At 56.0% G+C, this 19,510-nt stretch overlaps 1 protein-coding gene across 1 annotated transcript in view; it reads right to left on the bottom strand.

The window, feature by feature from the left end:
* The window catches only part of IFFO2 (intermediate filament family orphan 2), a 48,860-nt gene extending 36,959 nt beyond the window's left edge, over window positions 1–11,901 (bottom strand). The window contains 2 exon segments of the mRNA XM_041767398.1: window positions 11,082–11,680; window positions 11,682–11,901. Of these exon segments, the coding sequence (XP_041623332.1) occupies window positions 11,082–11,680; window positions 11,682–11,762 (680 nt within the window). The 5' untranslated portion in view covers window positions 11,763–11,901.
* Window positions 11,902–19,510: the final 7,609 nt, after the last annotated feature.

Raw genomic sequence — 19,510 nt, 5'->3', positions numbered from 1 at the left:
AAGGGCCTGGGGTGGCCAAAGGCAGGGTCCTGACCCCAAGGCTCCGAGTCCACAGGGTGTAGACCGAGGCTCCGAGACACACGTGTGTGCACACACAGGCTCACAAAGCCCCGGCAGCAGACAAAGAGCCCCCCACAGAGGCCTGGCATCGCGTGGGCAGAGGCACGGGAACAGGACCCGCCTCACACGGAGGATGGGGAGGTAAGAACCAGCCACAGCAAGTGAAGACCAAAACAAGAGAGAAGGGGAAGAGGGAGATGAGCAGGGATGAGAGGCAGCAAAGCAGAACAAAGAGAGCCAAGAAGGCAGGAGGGAGGGAGGACGAGAAGGGGAAGAGGAATGAGCAGGCAGGCGAGGTCCTGCCCAAGCAGCGGGCTCTGGACTGCTCGCTGGCACGGCAACCTCGCCTCCAGGCCTTTGCACAAGCTGCTCTCTCTACCTGGAGCACCCTTCCCTTCTCTTGCACTCTTACTCGATCTCCCGAACACAACCCAGGTGACATCTCCTCCAGGAAGCCTTCCTTGACTGGCCCCAAGCTGGCTCAAGCACCTTTCGGAACCCTTGGGTTGTGAGCACTGCAGGGTCCCACCCAGAGCTCCAAGGCCCTCTGGTCCTGCGGTCTGACTTTGCAACAAGCTTTCCCCAAAGCTATTCCGGTCAGTGCCTCCCCACCCCCCCATCCCCCCATCCCCCGCCCCCAGCATGGCCCTCTGCCCGTGACCACAGCAGGCTGGGCGCAGAAACGAGGCACGGACGGGCCCTGGGAAGATGCACCGACCCTGCCCTGAGAGGAGCCTGTCTGCCGGGGAATTTCACAAGGTCCACTTAGACCAGCAGCTCTTCCCCTCCCCCAAGACGGCGAGCGGGCGGCAGCGGGCCAAGTACCGTCTTAAATAACCCAAGTAATAAAAATGGCCAGTTAAGAGGGCGGAAGGCAGTGTCTCCACTGCGGGGGCGTCTCCCCCTTGAGCAGCAGATGAGCGGGGGGCTGTGTGAACCGGCACATCCCGGCACATCCCGAAGTCAGAGCACGCAGGCCGGAGCGCGCTGAGCCAGCATCTCAGGGAGAGCCCTGAGGCAGCCCCCAGCCAGCGCAGCCTGGGGGGGGGGGGGGTCCTGCCCAAGCGGGGACCCTCAGCCCTGCTCTTCTCCCCAGAACCCCCAGCCTCGCTTAGTAACACGATGGCAGCTGCCAGTGTCTGAGCACCGCTGCCCCGTGCACTCTCCCTGCCCCCCACGCAGAGGACTGTCCCCATGTCTGTCCCCATGTCGCAGAGCCGCAAAAGACGCTCTCAAGTTCATGCAGCTGAGAAGCAGCAGAAACCCTCTTCAGCCTCTTCCTTTCCCAGCTCCCAGCTTGCACACGAACGCTCTGCTGCAAGCCGGCGGGTTCTGCGGGGTTCTGTCCAACATCCCATGGCGGCTTGTCCCGGGATCCAGGGGCGGCTAGGACGCAAAGGCAAGGCGACGACGGGACACCTCCCGGGGCTTTGAGGAACCTCACCTGGCTGCCAGGGAAGCTGGGGAGGAAACGGCAGTGTGCGTAGGCAGGACCCAGGCTGCTTCATCATTCTGACCCCAAGGGCAAAACACTCGATAGTTTATAAAGTGCTTCCACAGACATCGCTTCATTTAATCTTGCAAACAGTTCGGTGAGGTCAGAGGAACTCTGGCCATTTCACAGAAGTGAAAACTGAGGCTCAGGGACGCCTGGGTGGCTCAGCGGTTGAGCATCTGCCTTTGGCTCGGGGCGTGATCCCAGTCCCGGGATTGGGTGCCACATCGGACTCCCTGCGAGGAGCCTACTCCTCCCTCTGCCTGTGTCTCTGCCTCTCTCTGTGTGTGTCTCATGAATAAATAAATAAAATCTTTTTAAAAAAAAAAAAAAAGGAAAGAAAGAAAACTGAGGCTCAGAGCATGGAAGCTCCTTGCAGTGAGCATGTCCCTTCCCGGGTACAGCATAAAAGGCTGAATCCGGAGCCTGCCTTCCTGGTTAAAATCTTCACTTCCCACCTGCTAGCCGTGTCCGGGCTGAGTTCTGTCAAAGCCTCTGTGGCTCGGTTTCCTTCTCTAAAACGGGCTAATGACAGTACCTAACACAGGGTTACTAGGAGGTTACATGAATCAAACGTCCCTAAGAGGCTTTAAATGCAGCCTGACAAAGAGTAAATGCTATATAAATAGCTGTTTAATTAATTAATTAGTATTTGTTGTGCCCTTATGGTGCACAGGTACTATCTGAGCAGGTACTTGTCACATGGCACGGTCACAGTTGCCTGTGTCCCCAGGCTCTGAGCTCCTGAGGGCGGTGGGGGGGGGGTGTGCTTTGTGTGCTCCACCCCCAGTGCCCAGGACGGGACCTGGCACATGCACGGAGCGTGCTCAGCCACTGTCAGAACAGAACCTCAGCTCCTCAGACATCCACACCCAGCAGGCTCATCTTCCCCGACAGGAGGCACAGAATGACTGTAACAGGTTCCCTGTACCCGGGCAAGGTTCACAGAACCAACCAAAAGCACAAGCTCGGAAGACCCAATTCCAAGGCCAAGGCCAGTTTCCCTCCGGTCACCAGAATGCCCTTTGCTCTTTCCTGCTTGTTATAAGCTCACGAGAACCCTTGGCTGCTGCCCTGGGAGTGCCGGGGGTGCCGCGCACGATCAAAGGAGCATTAACTTAGAATCTGAGACGCACGTGCTGCCCCGGCTTGGCTGTGTGACTTGGAGCAAGTTACTTCTCTGCGCTGAGCCCGGGTTTCCATCTGCAGAGTTGGCACAGGGCTGCATGCGATCAGATCATGTGCAAAGTGCCAGACAGGTGATCATCCGTGCTCGCTGTCCCCCTCCGTCCCTCCCCCCTGCCAGGCCCACCAGGCTCCGTGTGCCAACCTCTGTCGCTGGCCAGGAACTCTCTGCTACCTCGAGTCCGGTCCCCCACCACGGTCACCTCCAAAGAGCAGGGGGGCTGAACCGCCCTCTATAGTGGCCCGGGAGGCTCATTTGCCTGCCACTGCCAGTGACTCACTGGTTTCTCAAGAAATAATTACTGTCAAGCGACAGCAGGAAGTCTTCCCAGTGTGGCAGCCGCCTCCTGTTCTACACCCGTCGTGGCAATATTGTGACAGGCGCTGGGGGGACCCCATGCCTCAGCCTGCGTCCTCACCCTGGACCAGCCATCGGCAGCCCTCAGGTGGCATGAGGCCTGGCCAGCTTGTCCCCCCCGCAAGAAGAACACTGAGCTCAGGGTCTAGAGACCCAGACTGGACCTGCCACAAGATCTGGGGCAGATTTCTTCCACCCCTCAGAACCTCTCACCTTGGGGGCGCCTGGGTGGCTCGGTTAGTTAAGCATCCAACTCTTCGTTTTGGCACAGGTTGTGATCTCAGCATCCTGAGACCGAGCCCCATGTCGGGCTCTGCACTGAGCATGGAGTCTGCTTGTCCTGCTTTTTCTCAAATAAATAAATAATCTTTAAAAAAAAAAAAAAAAAAAAGAACCTCTCACCTGTAAAATGGGCATAATTAATTCCCACCTCTTGGGGATACCTGATAATTAACTCTCACTTACTTAAAGAAGTCATCACAGAGCCCAGCACATAGTAGTTGCTCAGTCAATGGTGGCTATGAAGTCATTTATTGTTAAGCCTTTTTCAAAATGCTTTCACATTCCATTACCTCAAATGATTTTTATAGCAACCCTGGGAAGCAGAACTCATAAGAAAATTCATCCCCATTTTAGAGAGTGACAAACAGAGGTACGCAAGACTAAATGGTGTCCTGATTCCAGACCACTCCGATGAAGTTACAGGGTGAACAGGGCACTGGACAGGCCCATCTTCCCACCACCCCCATTTCCAGGTGGGCAAGCAGAAGCTCAGATCACACCACAGGCAAGCTGGGACTCCACAGGGCTCAAGCTGCCCTGTGTCACCAGCCAGGGGCTCAGCCCGGCCACAGCCCCTCAGATGAACCAGAGGCATTCACCAGATTTACTGTTGGGTGACAACTACCCTCTCTTGTACCAGGAACTAAGGCAAGTAACCACATCCTGCCCAGGAAGCCGAACGCCCCGTGCCCACTGGAGGTGGGAGGACACTGCTCTGGCGGGCGGGGAGCAGCCTCAGAAAACCTCCCCAGCTCCGCATCTGGCCCAGAATCCTCTAAGCACCACACAACCAGCAATGCCCAGAGGCTACGTGACACCCAGACGCTGCTGGCAAAGGCAGGGACCACCCTCCCTCCAGCTTCCAGCCTGGTTCTTGATTTCTGCCCATTTCCCGAAGCCCATACCACTCACCCCTTAGGGGACCTGCGCTTCTGCCCTGTGAAATCTTGCCATGAAACTCTTTTAGAACTTCCCCGTTTATAAAGTGCCGTGGCTGCCCGGGCCCATCTACTCCGCCCAACGTTGGGACACGGATGAGGAAACTGAGACCCAGAGAGACAAAGTGAGTAACCCAATCTCAGGTTTTAACTCCTGCTCCAGGAGCCCAGCATCTGACACCACGTGATGGGTGTTATTCAAGTTTTTCAGAACTGCTATGTGGGGCCTGGAGGGTGGGTCTCAGGCCTCCAAACCCACACCCTTCCCTGCACGAGATGTGCGGGCCTAGATGTGCAGCCTGTGTCGGCCATCTGTGTCGTCTGTGCCTTACATCCCCCAGCCGCACTGGGGGCCTACCAGCACCAGCAGCCAGGCACAGCGCCCTCCCTCCCTGCAAAACGCTTGCTCAGCATGGACTCTGGCCAGGCTCAGGCTGGGCTCTGCAGACCGGGAGCCGGCCCCTATAGGCTTACAGTCGCTGGGGGGGCGCAGACACCCCAGACAACTGAGATTCACGGTGCAGGCTGCCGTGACCCGAGAGGTAGCGATGGCTCCGGCACACCTGGTGGACGGAGTCTTGATCCCGAGCAGAGGGGACAACAGCACCTCCACCCTGTCCCAGGCCGTCAGCCACCCACGACCAGGGAAACCAACACAACATCAGCCCAGCTTGGCCTCCCCGATGTGATCAAAAGCCAGGACTCCCGACGCAAAGTCCACAGCCTGCGGTATCCCTGATGCACGGCACAGTTTCAATCGATCCCCCTAGAAGTCAACGCATCTCCTTGCGGCAAACAGCATGTTCAGATCCTCGGTCTACCCTTCTGTGTCCTTCAAACACCGACACGTGTGGGGGGAGCGGGCCACGGGCCTGGAGAGGCTGAGAGCGTGGGAGCCCGGGGGTGCGCGCGCACGTGCGTGTGCAAGGGGGGGCAGGGGCCTTGCATCCGGTGGCCAAGGCGAAAGCCCCGCCTCACATTCCGCAGGGAAGGAATCTTCAGCGTCAGCTGTCTCCCGGCTTCCTGCTTCCCTTTCTTTTCTGGGACCTCGTTCCCAGCCTCTGGCTTGAGGCTCTGAAAATCCCTCCCAAATATGTCCCCAAAGAGGATGCCAGCACCGCCGAGGAGCCGCCGGAGGGGGTTTGTGTGTTTCTTTCAACAGAGGCTGGAAGAAAGGGGCGGGCGGTGGTCAGAGATTTCCGGAGGCACAAATCAACCGCTAAAAGTAGGAAGAACACCCTCCTTAGATGCTGGACAAAGAAGTCGCCCTTTTTCCCTCCGCCCCCGACACCACCGCTGGCGCCTTCCACGGGACACACAGAGCTGCGATGTGTCCCGAAATGGATGTGCTGGGCGGCCCAGCGCCGTGCCAGGAAAGCTCTATGAAATGGAGGGAACAGACATTGGGGGTGGGGGGGCCAGAGAGGGGACCCCACCCGAATCCTGATCACAGGAGCTCATTCGGCCCTCCCCGATTGCTAGGGGAGCCACGCTATCCCCCCTCTTTTACAGAAAGCGGTGGCTCCGCAGCTCGGAGGGGTTAAGCAGTTGCCCGCAGTCTCCCCGAGAGAGCGGCAGAGCCGGGATTTGAACCCTTTCCCCAGCATCCCAGGCTGCCTCCCAGGGAAACGAGAAATGAAGAATCCGTGCCGGTGACCGCTTGAGAAATAACACAAGTGGCAGGGAACGAAAAGCCTTGCGGCCGGCTCTCCGGAGCAGTTCTTCCAGCCCTGGGGCACTCGGGGGCCGGCACACACCTGCTCAGGGGCCTCCCAGGGTGTGACACGGGGAAAGGCAGGGGACACTCCAGCTGGCTCACCCACCAGCCCTTTCTGGAGCCCTTCATTCAGGCCGCCAGCCCAGCCCCTTCCGGCTCATGCTCAGAAATAGCTGTGACAAAAGTCCCTCCCATCCCTGAAAGTAGCTTTTTAAAAAATGCTTCAAGGCACATACATGAAAAGGAGGCGCAAACTCTCCCAAACCCCAGCCGAGGGCAGAGGATGTGGGCATCACCTCAGAGTGGTGGGGAAAGGTTTCGACGGCAGGCAAGGTCTTGGCAGCTCGGCTTTGTGGGTCAGTCGGATCCCTCTGGGCCTCAGTTTCCCCACCTCAAAAATGAAAGTAACTCAGCTGAATCACCGATTTCTCTCTCTCCCTCTCTTCTTTGTTTTCTAAACTGTAGTACCCTGCTTTCCAACTGAACCTTCCTCAGAAGACCAATCTGACAGTCATGGAAATAGAGTTGCTGTGGTTGATGGGGGCCAGATCCTAGGGACTCGGCACCCCCATGCCCTGTCCCCAGAATTGCCCCAAGGCACGCAGCTCTGGATCCCAAGGCTCCAAAAGGCCCCTGTGGGAACCATCAGGCTAAATGATCACTATGTTCCCTCCTGGCTCTCAAGCAAAGCTCTGATCACCCAACCACCAGGGAAAAACAAACCAAGCCCTTCATGCCAACTCAAGTCAGGGGCACAGCACTTGGCAACCTGCAGGGGGAGGGAGGGAAACCCAGACAGACGGTTCCAAACCACACCGGGCCTGGGGCAGGAGAGGGAGAGGGCTGCCAGTCCGCGAGGCAGGATGAACAGCCTCGACCTGGACCCCCTTGAGTCACAGAACAAAGTATAGGGCAAGTTGGGAGGGCTCACCAAAAGGAATCCCCTCCTGCCACGGTGGAGGACCTAAGGCTCAGAGAGGGCAGCAACAGGCCTGAGGTCACACAGCACCTAGTAGCAGAGCCAGACCAGGAGTCTGAGTGTCTTAGATGCGATGCAGAGAAATCCCCACTTGTTTCAAGCTCAGATAGACTCAGCGGGTATCTCCAGCGAAAAGCCCCCAGCTTGCAAACTCAGAATAGGACATTTTGGTGGTGCTGGATGGTGACAGGGCAGAGATGTTTGTTTTGGTTTCCAAATCAACGCTTGACAACCTTGTCGACGGTACAGCTTGGGTAACCACATTTCCCTCACGGGCGAGGAGAGCTCAGAGCTGGTTGGACCAAGGGGAAACCAAAGCCCTCGCAAACAGAGCCAGGGTCCAGGCGCCCCAGGCCAGGGGCTCTGCCTTGGGTTGGTGTTTCCAAGGCATGGTTCCTATGCCATTGACGGCACTTGAGAGGATGTGAGGGGGGACACAAGTGACTCTTCACATTTAAATTCCACTGACAATAAATTAATTAATTAATTAATTGATTAATTCTACTGACTACATGAGTGAACCGGTAAACAAAATGTGGTCTGTCCACACAGGGGAATAGTCACCAATCTAAAGGAATGTAGGCAATCTAAAGGAAACAGGCTACAACATGGGTGAAGCTCCAAAATAATATCTAAGTGAAAGAAGGCACACACAAAAGACTACATATGCTACAGCTGCATTTATATGAAGTGTCCAGAAAACACAAATCTATAGAAACCCAAAGCACATCAGGGTTGCCTGGGCCGGGGTAGGAATCGGGATTAACTGCAAACCGGCATGAAGGCTCTTTTTGGGGGTGATGCAATTTTTCTAAAACGGGATTGTGGTGATGGTTGCACAACTCTGTGGATTTACTTTTTTAAAAAAAAAAAAAAATCACTGAATTGTGCGCTTAAAATAAGAGAACTTGAGGATATGCAAATTATACCTCAATAACGCTGCTGAAGAATAGTTTTACATCAGTAGTAATACAGATGATGGTAGGTACGCGGATAAGGCCACAAATCCCAGAGGTAGAACCGAAATGCCTCCAGCTTGGAGAACACAGAGCTACGCGCACCAGGTTGCATTCTGGGGAAGCAAGTGGAGGTGTCCAAGGCTGTGAGTTCCTCCAGGTAAACCGGAGGAAACCCTCGAAGCTCTCCTTCCCTGGCACAGACCCCTTCCACTGGTCACTGCTTGGGGCTCTGTGCTAGACAGCCGGAAAGGATCTAAAGCCTTCAGTGGCCAACAGCCCGAGCAAACACCGTGGTCCCATCCCTCCAGACTCTGACATCTCTTATGGACAGGAGACCAGAAGTGGGCTTGGGAGCTCAAACCCAAGATTATATTTTTTCAAGGCTGGGAAGACCTTTTGAGATCATCTAGCCCAGTGGTTTTTAAATTTTTTCCCTTAAATTGTTGAGATGCCTGCCTTCCTCCCAAAGGAAATTCTCACGAGAAACCCAAATACAGAAACAAGTAAAAACAGAAGGTTACTGGTATACGTTTATACTGTAAATTCGCATAATAGAACAGTTACTTATTCTGAATTCTATCAGTAAAGTTGATGAGGCTATTTTGATTCATTAACATCTAGAACAGGGACCATGGATGACAGTACCACATTCCGTTTAATTCTATCTCCAGTTTTGGCTGCAGAGTTTCAGGAAAACCCTGACTCACACAGATAAGTAGCTACAAATGGGAAGGGTTTTTAGCGGTTTGCTCTGCAATCTCAGAGTACTCTTCAGACAAATAGTGAAGACAGGAGGGTGGCTTTAACTTGAGGCCAACTACTAACAAGTGAACAATTAACAATGAGTTGACATTAAGAACTTAAAAGTGAGCACATTTTTATAACCGCATTAACACTGTAATATAATTTAAAATATTAAGTCTTATGTAATATTCAAGGAACTCCAAGACCCTCTCCAAGGAAGCCTGGGGCTTCAAAGAGCAAGCACAGTGCTAGCCCACTCACCCCTCACTTTACAGATAGGGAAACGGAGTCCCAAAGAAGGGAGTCACTTGCTTTGGAAAAATCCAACTTGAGCCCAGAATGAACTTCAGAAAAGATGCACCTCCCCAGTTCACCAAAATATGGAGGAAGGGAAGGTGCTTCATGCAGCCCCGCGGGCGGGAGGAGAGGCACCCACACTCCACCTGCCCCAGCAGTGCCCGTCTCATTCCAGGCCAGCGCCAGAAGCTGACATCACACCCCACGCCCTGCGTGCAACTTGAACAGAGCATTGCTCAACGTCAACCTATCTCCCTCTGAGATTGGGCACAGTTTTTCCATCTCCTTAGTAGCCAGGTCCAAAAAGCACACACAATAAAACAAACACAGCACAAGCCTGAGGCATGACGACACGATCAACACTGGGAGACAGAAGGGCCCATCCCTCTGTGTTTCACCATCGAGAGCAAGTGCCTGTTCCCCTACCCCACCCCAGAGAAGCTGCCCACAGAGACAGAGGTAGCCTCCCCACCGCCAAGGCAGGGAACCAGGCCATTCTCAAGTCCTCAAGAGAAGATGGGCCCAAGAGAGTGGCTGGTCCCCAGCGGGGTGTAAGACCTCCCCCCAGAGAGCCAGGCCCACCCTGCATGAGACAGACTCTCGTCTCATCTCTCATCTCGGGCCTCTGCTCCATGCTGGCCTGCCAATGCCTATCACCTTTAAAAACATCAGCTGATTACTCTATACCTTCCCAAAAGCATCACCAACCTACTCTCCCCTTCTGCAGCTGGGGGGTAGATGTTCTTATTCCTATCTCTCCAATGAGCAAACAGGCTTCCAAACGGTTCGACCATCTCCCTGCCAGGTGATGAAGGAGATCCACGCCTCACATTTCCCTGATCGGACTTCTTTGCTCATGTGAGCACCAGGACTCAAGGAGTGGAAAGAAGGAGGCTTCTCACAACACCCTCCAAGCCCTAGAGTCGGAAGCCACCTAATGCAGAGTCGCCCATGCCTGGGACAGCAGAGGGCCCTGCCCCCACCAGGGCCTGAGAGACTACAGACAGACCCCTCTCCTCTTCTTGGAAAGCTGAGCCATCAGTCCCGTCAGCCCGGCTGCAGGCAGGGAGCAAAGTCGGTTTCCCGGCTGGGGAATCTGGGGGATCGGGACTAGGCAGGAATGTGCAGGCCGGTCCTGCAGGCAGTCAGCCTCGCACACCAGCCAGAGATGGTGGTCTGGGTCCAATCAACATCCAGTGTCCAGACCAACGTTCTCACCTCCTGTGAGCCTCTAGGGCTGCGGCTGTTGGTGCTCATGACAGTAGGGGGTGGAGAGAAGAGGGGTAAAGAGAGACGCTTTTAAAAGCTTGTGGCCAGTCTGGTGGAGGTCTGGTTATCCAACTCCGCCAACTGGACCTTGCAGAGCTGGAGCAAGATGGTAGACTCCGGCCCTAGCTAGTAGGGACAGAGCTACCTATTTTCAAACACATGATCTCATTTAATTCAGGGGACCAAAAAAAAAAAAAATCTTTTTTAAAGCCTGGGGGGTTGGTTTGTTAAGTCTTTTTTTTTTTTTTTCTTTTCACCCATGGAGGGAGGGGAGCCTGCCTCCTACATCCTTGGGAAAATACCTAGAGAGGAAGATGAACTAGCCAAAAGCGGTTCAGTTCACTAGCTCAAATCCTGGTTTGGGCCAAGCCCCCTTTGGGCAAGCCCGTGCCTCAGTCTCCTCATCTGCAAAATGGGGATAAGAAGGCCTCACACGCTGCGTCGGCGTGAGGGCTAAGTGAGATCACATGAAGCACCAGCGCTCGCTTATTATGTCACCCAGAAAACAACCGGCCCGGACCAACGACAGCGCCCAAGTGTCCCCTACGGCAGTGGGCACCCAGCACTCAGCCCCATTCTTGGAGCTAGTGAGTGAGTTTTCCAGGCGTGTGCAGGGCGCGCTGCAAACACAGCTTCCAGCCCACCTGCTCGGACCAGCTGGCCGCCCCGGCCCTCCCCACGCACGCACTCCGCGGCCTGCGAGGACCCGGACGCCCCCTCCCCGGAGCTGCAGGGGGCGGGGCGGGGCGGGGGAGGGGAGGGGAGGGGGAGGGGGAGGGGGAGGGGCGCCCCACTCACCTCCGCTTGTACTCGTCGCGCTCGCGCTTCACCTTGGCCAGCACGTTGTAGAGCGCGCGTATCTCGGGCGTGATGGTGTCGATCTGCACGCCCACGCCGTCGGGGTGCACCCACGACACGCCGGGGCCCTGCACCGTCTCCACGCCGCCGCCGCCCGTGCGCCGCACCTGCGTGTAGCTCCAGATGGTCCCGGGCAGGCGGCCGTAGTGCTGCGGGTGCGAGCCGCCGCCGGGGGGCAGGCCGCCCGGGGCCACGGCGTTGGCGTTGGCGCCCGCAGCCGCCCCGCAGCCGCCGCCGCCGCCGCCGCCGCCGAGCCCCGCGCCGGGCGCCGGCGGCCGCAGCAGCTCGGGCCCGGTCTGCACGGCCTGCTCGCGGGAGAAGGTCTTGTAGCGCAGCCGCCGCTCGCGCTCGCTCTGCTGCTGCTCCAGCTGCTTCTCCAGCAGCCGGTTGCGCCGCTCCAGCTCGTGCACCTTGGCCAGGAAGCAGCGGAAGCGCACGTTGAGCCCCTTGAGGAGGTGGATGTTGGAGCCCAGGTCGTCCCGCAGCGCCGCCGTCACCGGGGACGGCCCCGGCCCGGCCCCGCCGCCGCCGCCGCCGCCCGCCGGGGCAGCCCCCGCCGCCGCCGCCCGGCGGGCAGCCGAAGGCCAGGGCCATCTCCCCGAACAGCAGCGAGTTGACCATGCGCCGGCTGCGCGGCTCAGGGCCCCGGGCCCGCGGCTCCAGGTGCGGCTCCAGCTCGGGGCAGGGCTCCCGGCGCGGCCGGGCCAGGGCGGGCGCGGGCTCCAGGGCGGCCGGCCCGGCGGTTCCAGATGCGCGCCAGACGCGGCCCCCGCAGCGACAGCGGGCCGGGCCGCCCCGGGTGTGGGCGCCGAGGCGAGGGGCGGGAGTCGGGCCGCGCGGGAGGCCGGGAGGCTGCGCGGGGCGCGGGGCGCGGGGCGCGGGGCGCGGGGCGCGGGTCCCGGCGCCGGGGCTGTCAGGGGCGCTGTGGATGCGCCGCGGCAGCCGCGCGCAGAGGACTCCCGGCCGGCTCTGCCCCTGCGGCGGGCCCCGCCCACTGCAGACCCCGGCCCCGCCCCCGCCCTCGCCCCGCCCATCCCGCCTCCCTCTGCGGCGCGCCGCGAGCCCGAGGCCCCGCCCCCGCGGCCCGCAGCGCCGGGCCCCGCCCCCGCGCCCGTGGCTCCGCCCCCCGCGCTCCCCGGGCGGCGTTGACGGGCTGCCTGCAGCGCTGGCTCCGCCCAGCTCCCGGCTGGACCACGCCCCCTCCCGCGCCGGCCCCGCCCCCGCGCCCGTGGCTCCGCCCCCCCGCTCCCCGGGCGGCGTTGACGGGCTGCCTGCAGCGCTGGCTCCGCCCAGCTCCCGGCTGGACCACGCCCCCTCCCGCGCCGGGCCCCGCCCCCGCGCCTGGCTCCGAGGCTCTGCCTGGGGACCCGGACCGCAGAGCTGCGCCAGCCCCGCGGTGAGCCGGCTCCGCCGCAGAGCCAGCCCGGCCCCTTAAAGGGACCGGCAGCCCGAGCCGCGCACGTTTCCCCGCTGGGGCGCCCCTTCCCCCACGCCCTCTAAGCGGGAGGCTCCGCTTCCCTCCCTTCCCCATCGCGACACCCTCGGCCCCAAAGCCCCACGGCGTGTCCTGGAGGGGCTGGGGGGCCCGAGCGCCCGAGGGTGCGTCCGCCCCCCACCCCCACTCCAGCCTGGGGCGGCCCAGATCGACCTTCCCGGGATAGGGCAGCGCTTCCGCCCGCACGTCCCCCACGTGGTGGGCCCGGGCGGGCCCGTGCACCGCTTGCCCCGCCTAAGGCTCCCGAGGTCGGCGGGTCCCCGGGCCCCCGAGGTGCCGCGCCGGGGAGGGCTGAGCGGGGACCGCCCCGGAATGTGACACCCTAAGTGTGAGCCCGGCTACAGCCGCTCCCGGCCCTGAATGACACCGCCCCCGCCGCTGCACACTCACGCCCATCGCCCATCGCCCATCGCCGGGGACCCCACGGCTGCGGTGTATTCCCTCCAACCGCCTAGGGGGCCGCGTGGGGGAAGGAACCAGCCTGGAGGGCGGAGCCAACCCGAGAATTCAGTCCTTCATTCGTTCGTTCATTCCATCCTTTCACATCCACCACACCAAAGACCCAGGTTCTCCAGCCTCCTGGAGTCCCTTGAACCAAACTGCAAATATCCATCCTTCTTCTCTTGTTGATAATAATAACAGCTCCCGTTACTGAGCGCTTCCTCTGGGTCAGGTGCCATACTGAGTTATCATCCCCATTTTACAGAGAAGGTCACTGAGACCAGAGGAGCGACCAGCAATCCCAAAGCGCATTCCCACACCTGCAATCCCACACCTCCGGCCTCTTGTGCGTTTTCCCATTTGATCCTTCCTGGAGACCTCCGAGGGCAGGTGACCCACACCTTGACGCCTGTGGCTTGCACTGTGTACACCTAATCAGACACGTGGCGTGTTCCACATTCTTCCAGCTGCGTTTTTTGAATTGCAACTTAATTTTGTCTTATTAACTTTTGTGTTTGGTCTCCTGTGTAAGCTTGAGGGCAGGTACCCTGTCTTATAGGGACAATGGTTTGGTGTTCTCAGAGACAAAAGAGACACAAAGGAGACTTGGGCTTGCTCTGGGAGGAGGCCGTGCCTGTTGTGTTAATCTGCTGCTTTTGATTTGGTCACAAGAGCAAACCCTCCCCGTGTTTCCTTCCCTCAACCACAGCTCCTTGCTCCCTGCCAAAATGGGCTCAACCTTTACAACACTCGGCACCGAAACTCACCTGTCTTAAAACCTTTCTCTGCTTTGCCCAACCTGGTGTGGTCACTGTTCTTTGCTCTTTGTTCTCTCAGCTCCTGATGATTTTGTTTATTTGACCTAAAGGATCAAAACCCCTTTGCCTTAAAGCTGGAGGTCCTGACCACCCCCTCCCTCACCACCAAGAAATTCCAGGATAGAATTTATGACACTGGGATGGACAAAAGTCCTATCTTTATTGTCACTAATCTCTAAATGGTACTTAGCATCTCCTTTGATCACGAGTACAGGCAGGCAGTAGAAGTCCCTGTGATTCTGTCCTTAGAGAAATCAAAGATATTTTTATATCAATACTACAGTTACTGTGAATATCCCAAAATACCATTTAAGCTACCACAACTCTGAAATTAAGATCCTATTACACTCACTACTAAATCTTATTATTTACTATTATTTAGTAAAGAAGCAAGTATGTTACTACATCACATTTTTTAAATATATTGATAACTGTATTTTAGTAAAAATTGTTTTCATTGTAATCCTAATGCTATTTTTAAAAATTATTCTGAAAAGAGGTCCAAAGGCTTCACCAGACGCTCAAGGAGCCTGGGGGACAGAAAGGGTTAAGAAGCCACATTTTGGAAGTGGGTCTCTGCAGCCTGTTCCAGGAAGGATAAGTCCCACCCAGCAGCATTGGCCTGGAGTTGGGGTGTCAGGGGGCACCCAGCCCTGTCCTGGACATTGGAGAGATTCAGACATTCCATGATCATTCACTGAGCATTTCCTTCAGCACAGACCTGGTGCTAACAGAAGGCAAGAGTTTAAGGAGTCCCGGTAGAGCTAATGAACACACAACCGAAAAGACCTTCTGGAGCCAAGGTGGTAGGGGGAGGTGGTGGGGCAAGAACGGATACCTGGCCTGGAGGAGGTAGCTGAGCAGACCAGAAGATCTAAAGGAAATGGGGGAAGTAGTACCCATGCTAAAAGGAATTTCCAACTGAGTTGTAGAAATATGACGTGTACAAAAAAATGGCTAGAAAATAGTGCTGTGGCCACATGGGAGCAAAAGTGAGTCGCCATGTATCTTGCTCTTTGTGGGTAAGATGAGAGGGAAGGCTAACCTTATGTCCTTCTAATGGGGTGACCAACTACCTTCCTTTGCCCAGGGCCAAGAGTTCTTGATGCAGGGCTCTCGACACTAAAACCAGAAAGTCCCAGGTGAACCAAGACAAGTTCACGTAGCTCTGGAGGTTTCTGAGGCCGGAAGTCCTGCTCATCATCAGTGTCAGCCAGGTGGAGCTCAGAGAGCACCAGGCCCAGTACTCTCACTTTACAGACAAGAGAATCGAGGTCCAGAGAGGGGGGATTAACCCAGGTCACCCAGTAAATTGGTGGCAAAGCCTGGTCTAGAATTTTGGCCCCACCCCCTGGCTAATGTTCAATCCTGCCCCAAGCTGCTCAGTGAGGTCAGTGTTTCCATCGCCTCAGCCCTGGACACCCTCACCTCCCTCCGCCCTCCCTGCCCCCGCCCATCCATCATCCAAAGGGAGCACAGGTGAGTCCTCACTGGGTGAGGACTGGCACAGACAAAGACATATCCCCAAGAGGGATGCCAGCCTCCATCTGCCAAACAAGGATGGGTTCTCTCATCAGTGGAAAGGGCAGGGCTTCACCCATGAGTCCACCCTGCCTCCTGTCATGGCCCTCCTGCCTGCTCTGTCAAAGAGTTGGGGGCACATGGTAGGTTCTCGATAAACGGTAGCTGAATGAATGAATAAAAGCATTAATAACGAATGGACAAATAACTTCATTCTCCCCACCCCATTCCCCTGCGATTTTATCTGGTAACTAGCCCTCTGCCGGCAGGTGTCAAACTCATGCATTAAACCTCTGCCCCCCCGCCCAGAACCCTCCAAATCTGAGGGTGGAGCGCTTCCTTTAGGCCACATGAGCATGACCCCTACTCCATGACAGCCCCCAGGTACACTCTTTTGCCATTGCTGGCTTTTTCATCCTCATCTCTAACCCCACCCCCACCCCAACCTTCCAACTCTTGCTAGACCGTGATCTCCATCGGGAAAGCGACCTTGAGCCAGAACCAGGCCTAGTTCACTAGAAACCCCATATCCAGGCGTGGTGCCTGGCACCCGGTAGCCCACGAAGATGAGTTCAGGTAAACAAAACGAGCTGTTAGGGCTAGAGAAGACTCCTGTCAAGTGCAGAAGAGGTGATCAGTAAATGTTAGATTTTTCTCACCTTAACAACATGACTTAACAACATGACTCAACTATATTGAAAGCATATTTTGTTGATCGTATGATTCACTCATTCCAGTGGATTTCAGTACATTTACGAAGCTGTGCAACCATCACTATAAATCCGTTTCAGAATATTTCATCTCTCCCAGTAACATCCCTCGTGCCCACCTACTCTTATTCCCTGTTTCCATCCCTTGCCCCAGGCGACCCCTAATCTTTCTATCGCTATGGATTGGCCTTTGCTGGTCAGTTCATATAAATGGAGTCATACAATCCGTGGTCTTTTGTGTCTCACTCCTTCCACTGAGCATGATGTTTTTGTCATGTTGTAGCCTTCGTGAATCATTCCTTTGCTCCTGACAACTTCTTTTTATTTTTTATTATTATTTATTTATGATAGTCACACAGAGAGAGAGAAAGAGGCAGAGACATAGGCAGAGGGAGAAGCAGGCTCCATGCACCGGGAGCCCAACGTGGGATTCGATCCCGGGTCTCCAGGATCACGCCCTGGGCCAAAGACAGGCGCTAAACCGCTGTGCCACCCAGGGATCCCCTGACAACTTCTTTTTAAATTTCGGTCGTTCGGATTCTTCATTATTACCTTATTTTCTTTTCTGCACTTCAGTTCCTCAACTGAAAATAGGACCTTGCAGGGTGGTTGTCAGGGTTCAATGAGTTAATACATGTCAAATGGGCATGTAGTAAATGCCCAATAAAGATTAGCTATTAGCACCATTGATTGTTTTCCATTCTTTTGCATACGCACCTATAGAAAGCCCACAGATGTGTAAAGAGGCAGGGGAAAAAGCATCTCCCACAATCCCACACCCAGGGACCCTCTCTGGGCATCTCCACAGTGCTGCTGCCAGAGAAAATAAACTGCTCCCTCTCGCCTGCGTCCCCACCCACCACCCACCCCCACCCCAGGCTGTAGCTTCTAGAACATTCCTATCAGGTTTCTTCCTGGTAAAATGAAAGGCAGGGCAGTAAAACATGACGGCACAGAAGAAAGGGAGTGGCTTCAAGCCCTGTATAATGCTACAGGTGAAAATTAATTCTAGCAGCACAGGCAAATTCTTGAGATGTCCCGTCTCTCCTCCTGGAAAACAATGACAACAACAACAGACTAAAAAAAAAAAAAAAAAAGCTTGGCAGAAGGGCGACTGTGGCTGTGCCCGCAGCAGCAGCAGCAGCAACGGCAATAGCAGCACGTTGCCAGGCCTCATCCCTCCTGGGCACCTCTGGGCTTATACCTGGCTTAAGCTGCATGTTGTGTCGACAATTATTCTGGGTGGGTTTGCCTTCCTCGGAAAGGGCGTGGGTTTCACCACTGCCAGGCGCCAGAGTGTCCCACTGGCTTCCCGGACAGCACCTGATCTTGGTCAGCAGCCCTGGGGGGAGCCCTGGTTGCTTCCAGCACCTTCTCCAGGCCTGTCTCACAAAGGCCAGCCTGGGCAGCACTGTGTCATCTCACGGTATGGCAGTGTGGTGATGAGGAGGGGATCCAGAGCCAGGCTCCATCGACTGTGCCTGTGAGCCAGTCACTCAGCTGCTCTGTGCCTCAATTTCCCTCGCTGTAAAATGGGAGGGTAATCGTTGGTGAGGTTATTATGGGGATTAAGCACATCCACATGTGTGAAGAGCTTAAAGCAGTGCCTGGCATATAGAAGCGCTGGCCATCATGAGCCAACATTCCTTGAAGCCCCGCCAGGCGCCATTCTAGGTGGTGATCTGAGCTCCTTATGGCAAGGAATCAAGGGCGGGGTGGGGGGCCAGTTTGCAGAGGCCTAACCGGCGCCAAGCTAGATCACCCCAGGGGGAGCCATGACTTGAGTGGCGCTCGATTCCAGGCTTTATTGACTGACTCCCATATGGCGGACATCTGTTGAGCATCTCCTGTATCCTATTACCAAAACTCCATGTGTTAAAGACCCTTCTTACAGATGGAGAAGCTGAGGCTTGGGGGATGGTGAAGGGGCCCATCCAAGAGCACACAATTCATGGCACCGTTGCGCTTTGAACCCAGCTTTGAACTCCAAGTCCTGCCCATGCTGCTCTGGCTATAGCTCCCTCCTCAACAACTCGAAGATGGAACATGCTGACGTAGACCAGAATCATGAGCTGTTGAAGGGATTTCTGCCAACCTATTCCACAGTGGAGACCTTCAAATGAGTGGAAAGAGCCACAGAGAATGGAGGTGCAAGGGCATTATTAAATGAGCCCAGAGCCAAGTTGAGAAGCAACACCATGGACTCCTGCCTCGGGGCCTTTGCATATGCCAGCTGCTCTTCCAGGAACACTGTTCCCCTTTCCTCCTGGCCAGTTCTTACTTACCCTTCAGATCTTAGTTTGGTAGCACTTCTCCTCCGTTTGCTCTCTTGTTCTGACTTTGTATTGAGGTATATCTTATGTGCAATAATGTGCATAAATGTTCCACATCCAGCCCAACGCATCTCTTCACGTGCACACCCCTGTGGACTCGCCACCCAGACCATTCCCCACACACCCGAAGGCTCCCAGAGGTAAATCAGATTCTCACTTTTCTCACCATGGATCCCCTGCCGGCCTCGTGTAAATGGAAGCATGTAGCACTTCTGGGGCTTCTTTTGCTCAGGGTTGTCTGTTTGAGATCCATCCATAGTTCTGTATGTTGTTTTTCCCCTTTGCTGGGTAGTTAATCTGGGATAGGAGCCCATCACTATACCCTTTTTACTGCGGATGGACATGATTCGCTGTTGGGGGTCTTTCAGGGTAAAGCTGCATGAACACTCTCATATGTGTCTTTTGGGGAATGTGAGCACTTGCTCCTCTTGGGGATAAAGCAGGGGGTGGGATTGCTGTGCCGTGGGGCGTACGCGTGTTTAGAATTAGTACCACTGCCAAACAGCCTTCCAAGCTGGCTACACAACTGACACCCCCATCGGCAGCACATGAGAGTTCTGATTGCTCCATATCCTGGTTAATATTTACTATAATCGGTCCTTTTCATTTTTAAACTTTCTGAGGAATGTGAAAGGTAGCACGGCCCCTGGAAGCTACTCTGCACTCCCCAAACCAAATTCGGGGCCTCTTGTTCTTCCCCAGTGTGGGTTCATTTGTCTGTGGTGTGGCATTGCCACCAGTTCACTGTCACCCTCATCTCATGGAGGGAGGGCTCCTTAAGGGAGAGGAGGACACCATCTGTCTGACCCATTGCTCCCTTGGGAAGGAGAATCCAGACCCCGTCACCCCAGTCCCAGGCCACTCACTATCCTCCAGGGCAGCCAGAAGCCCAGGCCCAAGGACGCAGGGACCCTCTCTCTCAGGGACCCTGATTAATTCCGAGCCCAACGCTCCATGAGATGGCTCCTTAATGGGTGCATGAGACCAGACCTTTCTGAGCCTCAGTTTCTCCACCTATAAATGGAAAGAGTACCTCTGCCCCCTAGAGCTG

This window comes from Vulpes lagopus, chromosome 8, assembly GCF_018345385.1.
Source record: "Vulpes lagopus strain Blue_001 chromosome 8, ASM1834538v1, whole genome shotgun sequence".
Lineage (NCBI taxonomy): Eukaryota > Metazoa > Chordata > Mammalia > Carnivora > Canidae > Vulpes > Vulpes lagopus.
This window is presented reverse-complemented; position numbering and strand designations above follow the sequence as displayed.